At 42.8% G+C, this 20,391-nt stretch overlaps 1 protein-coding gene across 4 annotated transcripts in view; it reads right to left on the bottom strand.

The window, feature by feature from the left end:
• srgap2 (SLIT-ROBO Rho GTPase activating protein 2) overlaps positions 1 to 20,391 on the bottom strand; it is a 56,903-nt gene that overhangs the window by 3,475 nt on the left and 33,037 nt on the right. For 3 of the 4 annotated variants that reach the window (XM_030729056.1, XM_030729055.1, XM_030729059.1), the window contains 18 exons: positions 17,629 to 17,791; positions 13,223 to 13,285; positions 11,993 to 12,208; positions 11,512 to 11,640; positions 10,230 to 10,451; positions 10,046 to 10,147; positions 9,730 to 9,924; positions 9,517 to 9,601; positions 8,854 to 8,881; positions 8,451 to 8,481; positions 7,761 to 7,821; positions 7,438 to 7,515; positions 7,196 to 7,330; positions 7,006 to 7,111; positions 3,500 to 3,724; positions 1,467 to 1,546; positions 946 to 1,144; positions 54 to 191 (listed from right to left, as the gene is read on the bottom strand). In XM_030729056.1, coding sequence (XP_030584916.1) covers positions 54 to 191; positions 946 to 1,144; positions 1,467 to 1,546; positions 3,500 to 3,724; positions 7,006 to 7,111; positions 7,196 to 7,330; positions 7,438 to 7,515; positions 7,761 to 7,821; positions 8,451 to 8,481; positions 8,854 to 8,881; positions 9,517 to 9,601; positions 9,730 to 9,924; positions 10,046 to 10,147; positions 10,230 to 10,451; positions 11,512 to 11,640; positions 11,993 to 12,208; positions 13,223 to 13,285; positions 17,629 to 17,791 — 2,256 coding nt within the window. The remainder of the gene's footprint in view (positions 1 to 53; positions 192 to 945; positions 1,145 to 1,466; positions 1,547 to 3,499; positions 3,725 to 7,005; positions 7,112 to 7,195; positions 7,331 to 7,437; positions 7,516 to 7,760; positions 7,822 to 8,450; positions 8,482 to 8,853; positions 8,882 to 9,516; positions 9,602 to 9,729; positions 9,925 to 10,045; positions 10,148 to 10,229; positions 10,452 to 11,511; positions 11,641 to 11,992; positions 12,209 to 13,222; positions 13,286 to 17,628; positions 17,792 to 20,391) is intronic. The other variant, XM_030729058.1, reaches the window with a different exon arrangement.

The following is a 20,391-nucleotide window of genomic DNA, read 5'->3' as shown; positions in this document are numbered from 1 at the left end:
TGAACTTACACCTGACTGAAATATTAGAGGACATATCTGCACATGATACACACTTGTTCAGGTTGGCTAGATAGACGTCAGCTACATGAGCTCCTGTAGGAGAGGCAGCACTGCCTCTAGTGGACACTCTCTCCTCCAGCAGATCCCTGCTGTCCACATCTGGCTTTGGACTTCCTCGTCCCGCATCAGACCTGCCAGAAAGGAAAAAAAAAAAAAAAGTAAAATTTTGTTACTCTTGCTGTGCTTCTGTGTTGCATCAAACCAGCAGAGAATAGATTTCACACTGACACATTACATCTGCAAGAAAAAGCTTATTTCAGGGTCACTTTCCATCTATTTAGCAGCTACTACAATGGCTTCTTTCCAAGTGCACAAAACTAGACTGGGGTAAGGAAGCATGAGCAGTCATAAAACTGTCTCAGCTGCACTAAATAAATAATACAAATACTAATCCTGGATTACATCACAATTTATATACAAATGGTATCTCTATAAATCCCTGAACCCACTGTAGTAATCTGCAATGCAGCTGCAGAGCAATTAGCAACAATGGAGGGACAGTGTGGTTCACATTTTTCTACTTGGGTAACAGGGAGGAAAAATCCTTACACTAATGTAACAAGCCACTCAGCTTGCTTGAACATACACAACAGGCTAAGCTGAGGAGGAAATTGATCTGCTATGATATGCAATCTGTATGATTGCACTTCCTTAGCAACGGGGATTTCCACTGGACTAATTTTTGAGTTTACTCATGGCCAGTGTTTGATGCCATTCCAGCTTATGCTTTTGTTCCAGTTTAATTAGCATTCATATCAGACAAAAATACATAAATAAGATCCAATTCACCAAATATAACAGTTTGCTTTCAAAAAAATATTTTTGTTCCCTCTTCCTTAAACATATGTTGCTTCTGTCAAGATTAATTACTGGAACAGATCTTACGTGTCTTGGACCACAATATACTGGTGTGGCACCAGTCCATCCACTCCATTGTGTCGTCCCTCCCACCAATCGTCAGAGGCCCGGTGGTATAGAAGCAGAGAGGCACCTTTCTTGAACGATAGTTCCCGACCGGTTCGGCCTGTGTAATCAAATCTAGCGATGGCTTCGATTGGATCAGACTCTGAAACAGCCAAGGAGCCTGAGATTCAGGGAATGGCAGAAAGACACAGGAAGTGACAGAGGAGCAGAGAGCAGCAAATGAGGGAACAGAGAGACAGGAAGCCTGATTAGTGAGTAACAAGTTAGTGCTGCTTCATTCAGTGACTGCACAAAAGTTAAAAACTGCTGGGCAATAACACAACAGATTAAATAACAGGTTAATGGGAGCAAGATGTGAGCTTGCATAAAAAAGCTAAAGCCACAGTAACTGGTTAGGAAAGCAGGAGAACTCATCAACTGATGAAAAACAAGCCGGCATAAAGCATGTATAGTGCATGTAGTTAGTTTTGTATGCTTCTTACCATCTTCACTGTTGTGGCTGACAGAGACAGTGTCAGGTGCTGGCTCTTCCACAAGGGGGGGCTCACAGTGTGGACTGTCACTATAGTGAACAGAGAGGGCAGCAGGAGTCAGAGGATACCATGCCTCAATGGTATCATACATTGATAACTCACAATCTGAGCTCACAGTCTGCTTCTGAGCTACATACCAAGTTATAGTTGCAGACCAACTTGTGGTCTGCACTTACATAGTGCCTTTTAAGCTTAGACGGGTTTCTACATAGCGCTTAACGGTGTGTTCACCCATCCACAGAAACAGCAGCTGAGCTGCCTGCAAGCTGCTCGCCTGCCACCCGAGGGGGGGGGTGGTTGCGGTTTCTTGCCCTCATTAGTGAGTACGTTCCATGACAAAGGAACACACACACATTACATACAAAATGTGTGTGTTTGTGTATATGCATGTATGTATATGTAAATGTGTATTTATGTGTATCTACAATGGCAAATCCTTATATACCTCTATTTTTTTCTGTTCTCCGTGTTTTTTGTTTTTTATTTTATTTTATTTTCACTTTCCCTTTCACTCTGTCTCTCCTCTTTTTACCCCCTTCCTTTCTGCCTGTCAGATCTGGCATGAATAAATAAAATAAAAAATACAAACATCAACAAGAATAGCACATAGAAAACACATAGAGCTGTTCTTGTAAAAGGAAATATGTTTGATACAACTGTGCATTTAGCTCATGATTGTGATTATGAAAACTGCCAGACATGACAGGCTTAAAGAAAAAAAAAAAAAGCAAATTAGGGTTTAATGTCTTGTCCAAGGACACTCTGGGCCCGGAGGGGCTGGGTATCAGACTGCTGACCCTGCAATACCCTTTGATGCTTATATCACACTCTACTCAACTATATTGTAAACTTGTGTGGTCCTTGAAATCACATTACTCTTCAAAGTCTGCTGTCAGTCCCTGCTCAGATTTTAAATGTTATAAGATCTAGAATTTGTTTGGGGAGCATCCAGAACTATAGCAAGAATTTTAGTGAGGAAGGCATCTGCATCAGGATTTGTCCTTCATGCCTTCCCAGTAACCTCAATCAGATGAATAATACTATGGGAGAGTCAGCAGAAATGAGAGGCAAAGAGAGATGCAACAAATTGTCTGCTGTTGAACTGGGGAGGCTCTGATTCATGGTCACTTACTGCCCCCCCAAACCAAAGCAACACACAGCTACATTTTTTCTGCATTTAATTAAGTCCAGTGTGCAAGTTTTCACTGTCAGGAATCGTGTTTTGGAAAAATATATTCCTTACTGAGCAACGTACTAATTTACTTATTGTATTAGTTAATCTATTGTTATTAACGTAGTCTCTCTTTTGAGATATAATAGCAGGAAAAACATTGACTTCTGGAATGTTTTGTCACGTTTGGGGAACGTGTTAAGATGCATAAATAACTAAAATAATGAAATCACAGAATTTAATACCCTGTGGGTGTATTTTCTGAAACGATAAGACACAAACTTACAGAATCACTTTGGTCAATTACAACCCAGTTAGTATGTGCGAGCGTGAAAAGTAGTCTCCATACTTTGTGCAACACAGGACAAAAGCTGCTGCAGCAAGACATACAGTCTATACAACTTTAATGACTGCCGGTAATAATAACGTGCCCAGGCTCGTCATTATAGTAAAACTGAAAGTAACCATTGTGTGCACTGTGGTGTCTGAGTGTGTACATGCTGTGCTCTGCGGTCAGGCGGTGCTTTAATCTTTAGTGTGACAGAGGGTAAGCTGATCCTCGTGGCTCCTTACAGAGTATGGCAGACAAGCTCTCTATCACTCCTCGACAGCCCCTAAATCAACCCCCCCCCCCCCCCCCCCCAAATACCCCATTTCTGGCCTCCTCATCATCTCTGAGTTCCTTCTACAGTAGCTAGACAGACTTACAATAGTTGGAAGATACATCCAGGGCCCTTCTAGTAGCTTTAGTAATCCCATCGTGATTTAACCCCCCCCCACAGGGTTTGAGGCTTTCATCCCCAGGTCTCACCAGAAGTCCTCTCCTATTCCAGGAACAGTGTAGATTGGGCCTTGCAGGTCCTGTAGTCCAGGAAAGATGGTGTCATGGTGGATGATGATAGTTTTAATAAGTTCGTTGACATGGGCCTGGCAAGAGACCTGGTCATGACCCTCAGGGACAGACATCAGGGTGGGGCCAAAACAGATGGCCAGGTTGTAGGGGTCCATCATGTTTTCCTCACTGTACTGAGACAGGCTGAGCAGAAGAGAAAGCAGAGTCTCAAATACATAAAATACACCCAAACAACCATGACATGTCATTTATAACCTAGTGATGGAGAGACTCCAGTGTGTGTGCGCACGTGTGTGTGTGTGTGTGTGTGTGTGTGTGTGTGTGTGTGTGTGTGTGTGTGTGTGTGTGTGTCAGTGAGTGAGAAGAAGCAGGAGTACAGGAGTGACTGTAAATCACTCAAGTAAAAGAAACTCCCCATCTCTGCATGAGCTGTCTGGGACCACTTGGTTTACCCATGACTCTCAGATGTCAGGTCTCGCACACCCAATTCCTGTTTATCCCTTCTTTGCTTTAGCTACCTCCCTTTAACTGAAGAGTTTTGTCACCGATTTCAAGGACGCACTGGGCAGAATGGATTGTCTTTTTCTTGTACATGTACGCAGACTATTTTTGTGGTCTTGCTCTTAGTTTAATATACTTCTTTGGACTGATATGAGATTAGTGAGCCTTTAAAAAGGCTTTTTTATTTGTCCTTGTCTCTCTCTTTTTTTTTTTTTTTTTTTTAAGAGAGTGCATTTTTGTGATGAAATCGAGCTCATTTGCAATATTGGACTACAAAAATAAACTTTATTTGAAGGAGGAAATTGAATCATTTCTCAGAGAGGAAAGCTTCCAGTTTCTTGAGTAAGTAATCTTGAGTTTCTTTGGACTTTTATTATGGCCTGTACTTGACTTTCCATGAAGGTCACAGGATATTTTGATTTGGTGTGAAAGGGCCAGATGAAATCTGATGGTTACCAAACAACTGAGTGAGTATGGGTTAAGTGGATCAGAATATGGTTGCTTTAAGTGACTATATTAGATCCAGTTGCTTTTACACATTGTTAAGCACATTTTAGGCTTTGTGTTCTTTATGTTAAATGATAGAATTTTATTATATATTATAGATATTGTTCTTGGTGTAGCCAACTACACATTACACCTACAAGAGCTGCTTGGCCATGGAAACCCATCCCCTGAAGCTCCTGTGGCACAGTTTTTGTGCTGATGTTAATGTCAGAGGAGGTTTGGAGCTCAGCACTCTGCGGCCCTGCTCTTTAACATTACATGGTTTGCCACTTTGTGGCTGAGTCGCTGTGGCTCCTAAACTCTTCCACTTAGCAACAAAGCCACTCTCAGTTGATCGTGGAACATCTGGGAGGGAAGAAATTTCACAAACTCACTTGTTGCACGAACTCAGAACGGCCATGCACCACCACCCACAGAATCAAGAAAGCATTATAAATCAATCCTTTCTGCAGCCAGGCCGCGTGAGGTTTCCCGTACTGAGCCGAATAAAGCCCTAGTCTCCACTACTGGTGGTGCCCTTCCATCAGTTCCTTTAAGTTTCAGCTTTGCAACCAGGGTTATTATAGTTAACGAAAACGAACGAAATAACGAAAACTGAAATTGAAAAAACATTGTCGTTAACTGAAATAAATAAAAACTATAATTAAAAGGAAAAAACGATAACTAATTAAAACTGAATTGTGAGTTTACAAAACTAACTAAAACTAACTGAAATTATCGATAAACTGACTTTCATTTTAAGCCTTGTGGATTGATATGAAATCATTGTTTCCGCTCTCGGAGTTTAAGCTGGGAGCGCCACAGGACAACTGTGTGAGTGCACATGTGCATGCGCTCACCGCGCTGGTCCGCAAAGTAATTGCTGCGGTCTGCCGAGAAAGCGGCAGAGTCCCGTATGGAGGTTCTTTGAGTACAAACACCTGCACACGACCACAAGGTAATAACACACACAATCCAGCTACACAAGCATAAATGCGGACATGAGGTCGGCAACTTCTGTAGGTTGTGTACAGAGGCCGCAAAGACCCTGCAGGTTTAATTAGCGAGCATCTAACCAAGCTAGCTCCTAAACAGAAGCAGCTTCAGGTGGTGAGAACATCAGGATGCAGATGGATTTGAGCTTTGACTCCTTCAAAGAGTTTGTTTTTGTTTAACACCACATGTAGGCGTTATTAATCTGCTGCACTGATGCTGAAGTTTATTGTGGAGTTTATTGTAGAATTTATTGAGTTTGGGAATTCATGTTTTTCTTTGTTTCTCCCTGTTGATGTTCATGTGTGTCCTTAATATTACACAAATTTAGCATGTAGTTCTGCTGTCTTGTGAACAGCTGGTTGTTGAATATATTTCTTTAACTGTATCTTTTGTCAAGTTTTCATTACACAATAGTCACTTTTGCGCCTTGAATCTTGCACCTGATTAGGTATGAAAATACTAAAACTAATACTGAAACTAACTGAAACTAACTAAAACTAAGCATGAAACCAAAAATAAAAACTAATAAAAACGAGCAAAACCACTCTGAAAACTAATTAAAACTAACTGAATTAGAGAAAAAAAAGTAAAAACTAACTAAAACTAAACTATAATGTAAAATCCAAAACTATTATAACCCTGTTTGCAACTATACTCCTCCCCCCAGAACCCAAAGACTTTGGTTTCCCGAACGCTGCCTGGTGGGTCATGGGAATAACACTGCCGGATTGTTAGTTGGCATCACTTATGGTTGGAACTATGACAGTGAACACGGCAAGAAGGTCCTGGGTTTGATTCCAGTTTGGGGCCTTTCTGTGTGGAGTTTGTATATTCTCCCCATGTCTGTGTGGGTTCTCTCCATGCATTCCAGCTTCCTCCCACAATCCAAAGACATGCACGGGGTTACGTTAATTTGTGATTCTAAATTGGCCGTAGGTGTGAACATGGAAGTGAATGTTGTCTGTCTCTCTGTCTTGAACCCACGATAGACTGGTGACCTGTTCAGGGTGTCCACATGTAAAACACCAGGACACAACCACATGGTAATAACACACCACACACAACCATAAATGCTGGCAACAATGCCAGACACTTATGTAGGTTATGTTGTAGGCTCTACAAAGATTCACAGCAGAAGTCTAAATCATGCCTTAGAATGACCCATTACTGTTTGTAAAGGCAGACTGCATGGCTAGACGCTTGATTCTATACATGTGTGCAAAAGGACTGAAAACACCTAAATTAAAAGATTAAAAAGTGTGGCCCAATACGTCTGTCCACACAGGGAATCAGCATGAAAACAAGATCATTGTAAAGCAAACACGATGCAGCCTGAAGCAAAGCGCACAGGCTGCACAGCCGTCCATGTCATGTTACATTAGACTGCACAATACACACCATCCATGTTATGAAAGTTGTAGTTACTCATACATCTTTAGCTTTATCCCAAACATTTGGCCTCTGAGTGCTCTGTTACTCACTGGTTGAGGAAGGCAAAAAGGTATCTCATGATGATGAGGGTTTTACTTGGCAGGGACTGTAGAACCTTCTTAATGTGGACTGCCCGCTCTGGGAGGCTCTCCATTGCTGAAAATTGAAATGAACCCCATGAGATTACTCACACTCTCAAACTCATAAACACACAAACAGGCAAAAGGAAGCAACACTTACAGACACAGGATATGAGGTCATGGAAGACTTCTTTAGGGAAAAGGGCGTGATCCAGGCCTCTAAAATAAAGCTTGAGTACACCAGCAATTGAGTCCATGTCATGGTCATTTTGGTCCCCTGCCAGCGGGTCCTCACCTACACCGGATAAGAAGAGGAGGGACCGTGGGACACAACAGATAATGAAGCACTGAATAAACACAACAGAACTCAAATTGTTTGCTTTTCCTGCTGGACAGTCTTACCTCTCTCAAAGGCATTCTTGATATCATTAACTTCCACTTGTGAGCCTGACACTCTGAAGATTCCCTCATGCTGCAGACCTACACACACACACACACACACACACACACACACACACACACACACACACACACACACACACACAGCACACGCACACGCACAGTCAATATCCATGTTGATAGTTCAGTTTGAAATTAGAAGAAGTTCTGATAAATATTTGCTGTTCAAACAGATCCAGAACCAATCACATTTGAAATAATTTAACCAACTGCCAGACAGAAAAAGCTGAAGCTAAACCTATCATTTCACTGGAGAGCTTCCTCACCATGGCGACTGATGAAGCGGATGCAGCTCTCGACCATCAGGGGAATGGTTTCACCCGACTCCTAAAATAAGGGGAGAGGAGTTACTCCTGTTAGAGGAAGACAGACTGGACTAGGAAGAAAACACAGCACATTTCTTTCCTCACACGTCTGCACATGCACATGCATGGGTGCACACATTTAGAAGGAACGGGTGTCAGGCATGGGGAAAAGATGGTGGGTGCTGGATCCCAGCTGTTGCTAGGAGACAGCACCTTTTCCTTTTTCCTTTGTTTGTTTGGGGTTTTCAAAAATCTCTGGAGGTGAGGTCATGGATTATATATTAGATGGTATATTACTGCTTGAAATCTGATGTTATTTCATTACAGCTATGTTTTTGTATTTGTAAGATATAATTTGAAATTAACGCAATGACGCAAAAACAACCACAAGAGGGAGCTACAAACATCAGATTCTCTAATATGACAGTTGCCTGCTGATCACATGCTATTGATGCAAATGTAGAACCAGACATGTATGCTTGTATATTAAGTAATATGATAACAGCACCAAGGTGCAAATTCAGTGAAAAACAAAGCTGCAGTGGCTCTGACTGCGAAACTATGCATCCACTCAGGGACGGACACACACACACACACACACACACACACACACACACACACACACACACACACACACACAAAAATAATTACCTGCTTCCGTACTGTCGAGTTTCTCCGTCCACTAAGCAGCAGAGAGAGAAAAGGGGGAAAAAGAGCGGCACTCTGTCATTATGTCTCCAGTGAAAGTCTATTTATACTCCCAACTCTGGTAATACTCTATTTGTATACACAGACACACACGAACATGTGTTGAGGATATCTATAAACGCTGACAAAGAAAATAATAGCCCTGCCTGCCAAGAAATCAAGCTTTAATGCTGCTTTGGTAAATATGTGTGTGCGTATCTGTGTGCGCATATCTGTGTGCGCATATCTGTGTGCGCATATCTGTGTGTGCATATCTGTGTGTGCATATCTGTGTGTGCATATCTGTGTGTGCGTGCGTGTCAGTAAAAGTGTATATTAGCATATTTCCTTCCTACACCACACCTACCTGGCAAGGCAACAGTCAGTCTTCTGACCTAAAGCAGGGAGAAACAGGAAGGATTTTTTTGGGGTGGGGGGGTGAAGGAGGTTGTGACAGAGAAGAGACAGGCAGTTATAGCAGAAACAGGACACATGAGGAAACAGCTTCAGATGGAACAGAAAAAGGGAAACACACTTCCCACTTTAGCTGTACACACACAATTTAGGAGAGGCTCTCGCGTAAGGCTGGAGAAAGGCTGACATTTTCAGCCCAGGGGTACACCTACCACACACACGCACTAAGTTAAGTAAACAGCTGCATCCACATATGGTCACTGTCACTTTGACCTACCCTTACACACACACACACACACACACACACACACACACACACACACACACACACACACACACACACACACATACACACACAGAGCTTGTGATTATTAGATATATTAAAGTCATTCTGCTTCCCTGCGTGCTCTCTGATGCGCCCCACTGCACCACTCATCTCTCTGATTTGTTCCCTGTTTAGCCTCTGGGCACCAGACTGTTCCTGAATCCTGAATCCTGCTCAGGCATACTGGGGGACTCCCAGCACATAAACACTCACACAGATGGGGGAAAAGAAAAAAAAAAAAAAAAAAAGGACAATCTTTAAAAGATATGAAGGACATTCTGGCAGTCATACCCTCTCCCAGGGTCTTCTTGATGAGGTCATGCTTGGCCTCCAGCTTGGTGATCAGGTTCCTGCCTTCCAGAAACTCCTTCAGCTTCTACAATACATACAAAGACACATGTGTTGGAGTCACAATGTGTGCAGATTATGCTTTTCAGCCAACATAAATGAACAATAATGATCATAATCATTACTTGACAAATTATGGCATTAATTGGAACTGACCGTGAAGTAAAACTGCTCCGTCTCCTGCTGATTGGCCCGTCGTTTGGCCAGGCTGGGTTTGCTGAGATAGGATTCACAAGTGGATTTGACTGACTCCATACTATTGCTGTGTTGAAAGCACTCAGAGACATCATAGTCCTCCACAGTCACCATGTCTTGAATAGTGGACAAAGTAGCCTCCATGGTTTTCTTCACCTGATTGGCAGTGAGGGAGAATGATTAAAAAAACAGGCTGTGATTAATACCCAGGACAGGTGGAAAATGTGAAAGGCTAAACTGATGAATAAATATTAGGAAGGACAGAAACACGCCTGACCTCTTCATTCTCAATCTTAAGTGTGGAGAGGCGGGACTGCAGCTGCTGACACCTCTGGATCAGGTCGCTATCAACTGGTGGCTGTGCACACATCACTCCCATCTACAAAAAACAGAGAACATAAACATATTATTGATTTAGAAATGCATTCACTCTAACACAGACACAAGTAATAGGACCTTACCGTGTCTCCCATGTGAGACTGAAAGTCAAAGCGAGCTGGTGGGCAGAACACATTGTTGTAGGTCTCCATCAGTTTCTGTTTGTCCCCGTTGGCTTCAAGACTCTCTGTAGCTCCCTCTAGAGTGCCGAGGCCCGTTTGTTTAGATGTTTCAACATTTTGCTCTGCAGATAAGTAGGTCCTCAGGGCTCGGTGAAGGCTGGCATGGTAGCCCAGGTCACAGCACTGTCACACATCCAGACACATATGAATGGAAACACATGGTATCAATTGTAAACACTGCTGGTAAAAGAAACAAACTCACTGCTGTCCTGTATTAGAGCACTGCCACCATTTATCAAATCCATGTGAAAAGTGCTGTATCATCAACATATATACATTAGTGCTTCAGCTGTTACATGATAGAGTATGTCCCTCTTTGAATGGCTGCTATTATTTCAGTAATTTGTTATTCATCATTAAATGTCATAAAGACATGCCATTTTTATATCCAAGGTAATGTAGCCTACGTGCGGGATAAATAAATACACAAAAAGGCTAAATACGTGCTGAGAGAAATAATCTCTTTTCCAGCTGTTGCTCACACTCACACATTCACAACAGGAAGCTGTCCAGTGCAGCTACAGCAGTGTGTGGCCACTGGAGCAGGTCTAATAAGTGACACTCAGGTCATGAGCCTGTTTCTCTACCCTTTTAGGTCTCCCTTGGATAAACTGTTTATCATACACATGAATAATTGCACGATTACTGCTTCCTTAATTTCCTTTACAATCCTGATAGTAGTACTGTCTCCAGCTGGTACTTGTCAGACTAATTTCAAGCAAAATTATATTCATTTTTTTAAACTAAATAAACCCTAAAAATGAACTAAAAAGGATAAATAAATAGATAAATAAATAGATAAATAAATAGCGCAGACTGACATTGCATGCCACTGCCTACCTAGTGATGTGTTGCTTGTTTGAACATGTGTCAGTTTCATCAGAACTGAAACGTGCTGATGACTGCTTCATCAGTTCGGCAGGCCGTGAAGTGTTATAATCAGAGAATTAACAGCTTCCATGCAATCTGGATTTTTTTTTTTTTGCCACTGGCTGTCACTGGAGGGGCGGGGGGGCACAATACACCCTGTGTTATGCACTTGGGAAGCATTAAGGACTTAAGAAAAGAGGCCGTACTGAGGCTAATGTGAAGAGACTGACCGAGGAGCCACCACTGGCACAAACATAGGGACACACACTGCACATAATGCTCCCACAGAACAACACAGTGTGCTTATACTCACATCAATGATGTCAGAGAGGTCATGGATGTAATATTTGAAGACACAGCTGTTGGTGGCCTCGAGGGCAAGCAGGTACTCATTTCTGGCTCTGATGGCCTTCAATCTGTTCTCTGTGTACTTAGCTTGCCGCTGATAAGAGAGGAAAGAAGTAAAGAAAGCAGCCAGGAAGAAAAAATGAATAGAGATAGCAGGGGAGAAGGAAGGGAGAGGGTTAATAGGTGTTTGAGTGCAATACCTCAGTATTGATTCCTGGTAATAAGAAGTGGGGAACCGTGTTGCTGTGACAGGCTCCAGTAATAATAAACAAGGTTAGCAATAAGCCAACCGTGCCCTTATAAATGATTCATGAGACACAAACGTAGATCTGTCTGACAACAGGTGGGGAGCCCAGAAACAGCCGTCATCTATCTGCTCGCTCCCCTCGATTCACCCCCCCACCCCCCACCACCGCCCCTCCCTAATTTCATGCGGGCCTGCTCACCTTCTCCTTCATCTTCTCGATTTTTTTGACACTGGAGCGTCGGACGGGTTTCTCGTCTGTCTTTATGCTGGCCAGGGTGTCGGGGGAGCGTGGTGTTTGGCGGTCATCCTGTCGACCAGACCGTCCCATCTGCTTCTCCTCCTGCTTCTCTGCCTCCTTGAGCTTGGACTCGGCATTGATGCTGTCAGTGTTGTACATGTGGTACGTCTTCATCACCTGGAAACAAGGGTTGAGATTTGTAGACAAACATGGATGTGTCTCTCTTCACTCACTTTTGGCTCTGTCTCAAAAGTGGGCCCTTGCCAGTGAACAAGTGAAGCGCCAAAGCTCAGTACACAAACAGCTCAAAACACAGACAGACTTCTTTTTTTGGAATAAACCTCCAGCAACGGCTGGTTCCAAAATATCGAAGAGAACGAGTCACCCTACTGGGCTCGACTGTGGAGGGGGTGGGAGGGAGTTTACGTGAAGAGTTAATCACGTGAAATGAGAGTGTGTGCAGTGTCAGCCTTATTCAAGCGACCGCTACAGCCATCATTATGCTGTTCTGCTCAAACCCTCCAACACCACTGCAGGCAGACACACTGGTCTGTCTATGAGTATGCATGTGAGCGTCACTCAAACCAGATCTATTTCTATCTCTTACTATAGACTATAATTACAGTGCAAGACTTGCTTTTATGGGTCTGGCTGAGCTGTAGCTGAAGCTTTAAGCCGTAGTAGAAAACCCACACATGCAGACAGCGAAACACACTCAGATTGCCTTAGTCCTTTTGGCAGTAGCATGAAAATGTGGAGCCAGATGCTAAGATGCCTGTGATAGTGGAAGAAGACAGTGAGGTTTGGCATTTATAATCTTTAACATTATCACCATTTAGCTTTGTTGCATCCGCTAATTAGTTTTAAACACAGGGTACAGCTGAGGCTGGTGCCATTACTTCTGTGGGCCTTTGGTCATGAAAGTAGTAGACAAAGCAGAAATAAAATCTGATGATGCTCCTAACTAAAGTCACCATAAATTTAGAAATTCTGTTCAAAGTCACACCTGCTGGCTGTACTCCATTGAAAGTAAGGACACGACTGAGGTGATATGCTGTGAAAAAAAGTAATACAAACCAACCCCTAGCACTACAAGAGCAGGGCTCTCTCGTTGTGCTGTATGAAATGCAGGAGATCATAAGACATCATTATAATCTCACTTGTGACTGTAACGAAAAGGGTTTTCCTTACCGAGTAAAGCTCATTAAGAACTTTCAACAGGTCTTCTTGCAGCTGTACACCAACCTCTTTGCTCTGAAGAGACAGGGAGAAACAAAGAGACTAATGTGAATAAACAGTCCTAACCACAGACTTAATGTTGTAACTTGCAGCTTCTAAAGGCTGTCCACTGATGGGGTCATCTCTCTATACCCACTCAGCTATGTGGTCGATCAATAAATCAAGAGTAGATTATCTAGCCAAACAGTAGTGGAGAAGTGTCTAATCCTGACAAATGATCAAGGTGGTAATGGTCTTGACGGATGTGGAGGAGAGCTACAGATACTGATCTCCGCATGATGGCCGAGATGGCGAGAGGACAAAAGAGCTAAAGACAGGGCAGGATGACGAAGCTGCAAAAGACAGGAAAAGAACCGAGAGAGGGAGGACAGAGAGCAATACAGGCACTACCATTCTCCAGACATAACTGCCAGGAGCCACTACTGACTGATGACTTCACAGCAGCCCACAAATGAGTAGACTCCACACACATCACTGCACACGCATGAATACACACACACATCCATTCACAGCTCTTCTCAACATTTATATGTTACCACTCAACCAGTCAGCTGAAAATACACCATCCAGACTTGGTTTTTATATTATCACAAGCAGAGACATAAATTTTTTATATCGCCCAGTATTACAGATTTGCCTCAGGACAGCGTCCCAAAAACAGGAAGACTAACAGACAAAGGATACCTCTGTTTGGACAGACGGATAAGCAATGCATGCTGCATGCTCAGAATAGATCCGTATAGAAAATGTACAGTATGAACACACAAGGTAGGGAGACACCCAAAGGGTGATAGGCAAAAGAAGAGCAACAAACTGAATGTTTCAGTGAAAATTAATATTAGATTTAAGATTTAAAAGGCCTAAACAAAGTCACAGAGGGTGATATTTATAGTGACACGATAGGAAACTGGTCTGCAATCTGCTGATTTCTTTTTAAATCTTGACACAAAGAGGAGAGAGCTTGTGCCTCTCCCTGGACTGGGAGCAATGGGCAGATGATGTCCCTTCAGACTTTTTCAGAATGATGATGGTGAAGGGCCAGTTTTTCTGATTTTGAATTTTGTATGTCCTCTGAACCACCTTTAAGTCAGATCTGGGAAGGATAGTGAGCAAATTTGTTGTTGTGCAAGTTGTTGTGATGGGATCAAACGTTCTAGTTTTGGTCATTCTAAATCATCTGAAGACTTGCAGTACCAGCCTGAAAACAAAGAGTCAGAATAATGAATTCAGAATGAAACAAAGGCATGAATTATTGTCTGAGACAGCCATCATAGTAAAATACATTTTTAAAAGCTCATCCAAACAGAGAGCATAATTGTCACCAAAAATCTTTGATGCCACTTGATGATTTTAGTTTTATCAGAATTTGGAAGCACGAAATATTGTCCCAAGAGACAAGTAGACCTCTATTCTAACAAAAGCATCCAGCTTCAGTCTCTCTCTCTCACACACACACACACACACACACACACACACACACACACACACACACACACACACACACACACACACACACACACCACACACACACACAAATAAATATAAAAAGGTCCCCTCAGTGGTCTTTCTACCAGTGGTGAGTGATAAATTGTGTACTTGAAATGCTGAATTCTGTTGTTCAGTATTTCAAATACGTAAAATGTTGAGTCTTGAGCCACCACAAGGTCTTGAAATTTGCCATCTGTTGTGCAATACATGAAACCTCCGGTTGCAAATGTGGGCAGCACGGTGATGTAGCTGTTAGCACTGTTGCTCCACTGCAAAAGGGTTCAAACTCCCTGGCCAGCTGGGGCCTTTCTGTGGGTAGTTTGCATGTTCTTCCTGTGCCTACTTGGGTTCTCTTTGGGTACTCCGGCTCCCTCCCACAATCCCAAGGCAAGCGTCTTAGGTTAATTGGTGATTCTAAACTGACTATCTAGTAGCTGTGATTGTGAGCATGAATAATTGTCTGTCTCTCTGTGTTAGCCCTGTGATAGAGTGGCTGGCTGTACCAGCCTTTCGCTCAGTGAAAACTGGGGTAGGATGTACCTCTTTGATTATCTAGTATTGGGAGTAAAAGTTTAGAAAGGGTTGTGTTAAATGAATAAGTAATACCAGATTTTGCTGAGGCAGTGATCTTTGTTTTTTATTTAACCAAAAAAAAAAAAAATTGTCACTGTAGCTCACAGAAATAGGGCTACTACTATTTAACATATTTATTGAACAATATCCCTTTCATCACTCTAAGCGTTTGAAGAGATGTGCACACAGATTTACATGTAAACACATCATACAAATCTGTGTATACAAATAAACTGACATACATTGTAATAAACAGCAGGGGATAGGGGAAGGAAAAATGAAAGGAGGAGAGAGAAGTACAAAAAAAACAGTCCAGACTGGAAGCAAAAACAGTTGAACATCTGTCTTCTCCTGGAAGAGGGTACAAAAGGGAGCTGGGATGTACTGGAGGCTTATAGGTCAGCTAGTTAAAAGAAGGTTAAGAGTGGGAAGTTTAAAGGTAGTATATGAAAAAGGGTGGAGGAAGACAAGGCGGGGCATGGAGGGGATCAGATATCATGATGTTGAACCTATTTGATAGAATCAGAGAGAACAAAAAGGTCAGGAACAGAGGGATAAAGTGATACAGAGGGAGATTTAGGGTAACACAGCAGACAAAAGAAGTAACAGGATAACTCAAGTTTTCCTGCCCTCTAAAGTGCTGCAGGAGGGTTATATTAGGTGACAAAGCCCAGACCACAGCCAATCAAAAAGCAATTGCTATGGCTGAGCCTTCCTACCAAGGATGTTGACCTTTGGACTTCTCATTTTGCCTGTGGTTGTCTACTCTCACTCTACAGGGACTACAAAGCAGAAACTAGCCACAGCTTCATTAGCCCTGATGTCTGTGGCTTAGGTTGAGATTGTGTGCGTGTTAATAATACAGCTTGATTCATTATTGCTTCCCCTCAACAAGTGACTAAAAATCTCACACACTCCCACTCCATTTCAAGTGCCTGAGATGAATGTGTTAGCTTCGCTAATGCGGGCTGTGTATGAGGAGTGTTTGTGTATAATGGCCCCTGGCACTACTGGTATTCATGCCACTGACTGGAAATACTATAAATGAACTAATTATCCACTTAATTAGCCATCAGAACATTCTCTGTGCTGTCTGCTTATGACCTAGACATGATGGAAACAACCCGCATGCAAAACAACAACCAGGATTAAGAAGAAAAACAGAAAAAACACGAAAAATTAAAATCAATGTCCACGAGCTACAGGGTGGGAAAGAGAAAGTGCTGCGTATCGGACAGACAGAAAAATGAGAGTGGAGGTTTGTGTGCGTTCTCATCGCCTGGGATCTGTTTGTAAATGTAGTTCAAAGACAGCCTATCAGGTCGGAAATCAGCAGCCTCTGCCACGGCATTCCACTCACAGGCGGCCTCGCTTTGCCGTCTGCGCAGACACTTATCTTTCTATACTTGGGGCAGCTTTCCTTTGATTACATTCTTTTCCTGTACCCATCCCTAGCTTTCTTTAACATGACCCTTACCATAAATTTAACGCTTTATATTCTAACCTAAAACTAACTGTAAATTTTAATTCAGCTCTTTGTGCTCATCCTTCAAAAGCTCCGACAATCAGTGCGAAAACACCTCACCTCATAGAGATGTTCCCCACCTGAAGCTCACACAGGAAAAAAAAGGATGCATTGGAGAAAAAGTAAGTGCTTGTAGTAAATAGACTACAAATTTTATTTGCATATTTGCAGCTAAGGGCTTGTTTATTTGGTCTCATATCCTGGAGATGAACAACAATCTCCCAGGGGAGAACACTTCCTTGCCATTTGCTCTCATGTAAAGCCCTCTCACGCTGTTCCAGTTCCTTTGGTTTATTCTTTTTTTTTTGTTCTTCCTCCACATTTCTTCCTTCCTTGTCTCTTTTATCTCTCAGACTATAAAAGCAAAGATCAGAGGGGACAAGAATGAGGTTTCAGTATGAAACAGACAGTATAAACTCTCCTGGCCTGAGGTTCTGCTGCCTTGCTGTCAGTCAATAAATCAACCAAGACAGAAAACAGATGCTGGGGGGAGGAGTTGGACATGGCAAAATATGACATGGATGTAGCACATCAGGCTGAATTCTTTTGCTTCTACATTGTTTGAAGTGGAGAAGGAGCGTGTACCTACCAGCAGCATCTATTTAAAACGTATTCACAGATGAGAACGGCTTTGAAATAACTCCAATCCCCACACTGTGTTGATTCCTCACATAAATCAAGCTAACCACAACAGACAATTAAATAAAATTACAATGAGAAAAACAGTTAGCGTGAGGCTCTGGTGTTCCCGTATGTTTGAGTGGGTGCTTACCTTCTTGAAGAGACGTCCTGAGTCCTCACTGATCTGTGCAAACCTGGGAATGATGTTGTTGAGGTAGAGGTCAGACAGAGTGGCGTGGTCGCGGCTCTCCCTCTTCACCTGCTGCAGCAACAGATTCCAGCAATTCACCGGAGATAAAATGCTCTGCTCCTTCCTGTACGCACACAATGAGACGATGACGGTTCATTCAGGGGGCTCAACACATATTTTAAGATCATTCTGTTACTTTAAACATCTGAATTCACCTTTCATCCTACTGATAATTGCACACGTGTACACTCAGGTCTGTTTCACGGCAAATGCAAAAACAAGCAAACTGTACACCCACAATAGAGGTTTTACAAACACGAGACAAGGCACCGGCATAACAGGGAGAGAGCACATTTTTAGACAGACTCTCTTATACACATACACACACAAAGGGTCGGTAAGCCAGCGCAAACACAGGATTCAGCCAGGGTACAAAACCCAGCAGGAAGAGCTAAGGCTCCCCTGCAAGTACAGCTGCTGTCGAGAGAAGTGAGAACTAGAAAAAGACTAAAAAAAAAAAAAAAAGAGCAATCTGAAGACTGTAATCATTTCACTAACGATATAATGGTTCAGTGGTGTTGCGCTCTTTGTTTCAAAGCCATTACACAAATGCAAAGCTGTTAATGCCCTGCTTACACGACAATACAACAGCTTTTATGGGGTGTGCACACAGTAAGTGTGAGTGCGTGTGCGCGCATACGTGCGTGTGTGTGTCTGTGTGTGGACTATAGTATGAGTTATGGATGATCTAGTGGGTAAAATGGATTATGAGTGAGTGTAAGTGGATGAAAGAAGGCCTTTGTGTTGTTAAGAGCAGCTTTAACTGGATAGAGACAGCAAAGAGCTGCAAGGCATTTGCATCACACACACACACACACACACACACACACACACACACACACACACACACACACACACACACACACACACCACACACACACACACACACACACAGGGGTCAGGGAAAGTAGAACAGTGACCCTAGTGCACACAATGTCAGACAGACAGAGAAAGTCTTTGATTTGACTAAGTGGGGGTGTGCAGCGAGGGTGGTGTCCATGAGGAGGGGAGTGTGTGCATGTGTGTGCGTACAGGAGGTTCTCTTGGGCTGGGTGGGGGGGTGGTTCGGATGAGATGACTCAGTGACAGTGATGTGATAAGCTGGTACTGGATGTCACTGGTCTGAGTGCCAAATGACTAACTAGATGAGTCTAACAGTAAGCAAAAGCAAATGAAGAAATAATGCACGCGCACACCTACCACCTCTATACTGAAACCCACCTTGCACTTGTTACAGTATGTGGATATGTCTGTATATATATATCACTTTCTTTTCCAACTTCTCTCTTCTGTCTGACTCATTTTCCGGTGTGTCTGTCTTGACTGGTTGCACAATGCACAAGACATGACTGCAGTTCCTCTGTAAGCCCAAGAAGACAGCCTCACCGCCACCATGTGACTCGTCACCCTGAATCCACCAGTGATAACCATGGCAATGGCACTGCGGCACTGGGTGAAATATCATCCAAATCCCTCTCTGACCTTCAGCTACCACATGGTAAACACTGAAATATAATTGGCTTTCCTAAGGTCACATGGTGCAGATGCTGTTCCATGCTATTACACAGGCTTCTTCCCTTATTATTTTCGTTACTTCCTGCAGACACTACACTTTTTGTAATAATGCCCCTGTATGTAAGGATTACTTGAGTGCATGATCTAGACAGTGACACTAGATAACACAGATGTGGTGACGCATATGAAATCCATGAGTAGAACAGATCATAGCTATGCTAAAATTGGCTTCCATGAATCTGTGTGAAAACTGCTTTTAATTCCTGACACATGATTTTTGATTTTGTTGGTATTTTAAAGGAAAACAAAACATCCTGGACTTGAGTGTAAACAGCAGCACCACATGTAAAACAGATTTTTTTTTTTTTTTTTTAATTCCATGAGTGGTCATGCAGTCATGTGATCAGATCCCAAAAAACTCACTGAAGTTCTGGACTGTGCAAGGGGCTGCAGCTTATTAACAGTCAAACTGTCCTAATATTTAACATAAGGGCAGCCTTTGAATGAGTGAACAACTTGTGAGGGCTACTCCATGTGACCAATCAGCCTGTCAGCCTCAGGGCACACGCACACACACGCGCACACACACACACACACACACACACACACACACACACACACACACACACACACACACACACACTAACGGTTAACCCATGTAACCCCCCCCCAACCACTGCTGTATGCAGTCTGCCAAATAGCTCGAATACCAGGGGTCTCCACGGGATCAACACACTGACAACCTTCACACCCCACATTGCTTAGAGCACCATCAACGCCTGGCTGTGCAAAGAAACAGCCACAGCTCCCTTCCACACACACCTATATTCAGACACACACAGACATACACACACAAATGCACACGCATAACCAGAAAATAACTGAAATTCCAGCGTGGCACCCGGACTGAGCAGCAGCAGATGCAGTGAGACTGTTAAATACACAGATGTTTGGAGAAAAGAAAAGCAAACAGAGTGGGAGAAGAGCACAGAAATGGATGAAAACTAAGGACTGAACATTTCTCAGCCATATTTTTGGTGCCTTATGAGAGCTTAATGGATATGATGGGAGAACACCTGCTGCAGCAGCTCCAGTAAAGCAGCTAACCTGTTTAACTACATTTTCTTTTCTGTTTGGCGCTCCCCTTTT

Source organism: Archocentrus centrarchus, chromosome 5 (genome assembly GCF_007364275.1).
Source record: "Archocentrus centrarchus isolate MPI-CPG fArcCen1 chromosome 5, fArcCen1, whole genome shotgun sequence".
Classification (NCBI taxonomy): domain Eukaryota; kingdom Metazoa; phylum Chordata; class Actinopteri; order Cichliformes; family Cichlidae; genus Archocentrus; species Archocentrus centrarchus.
The sequence above is the reverse complement of the archived record's forward strand: the minus strand, read 5'-3'. Positions and strand labels throughout refer to the sequence as shown.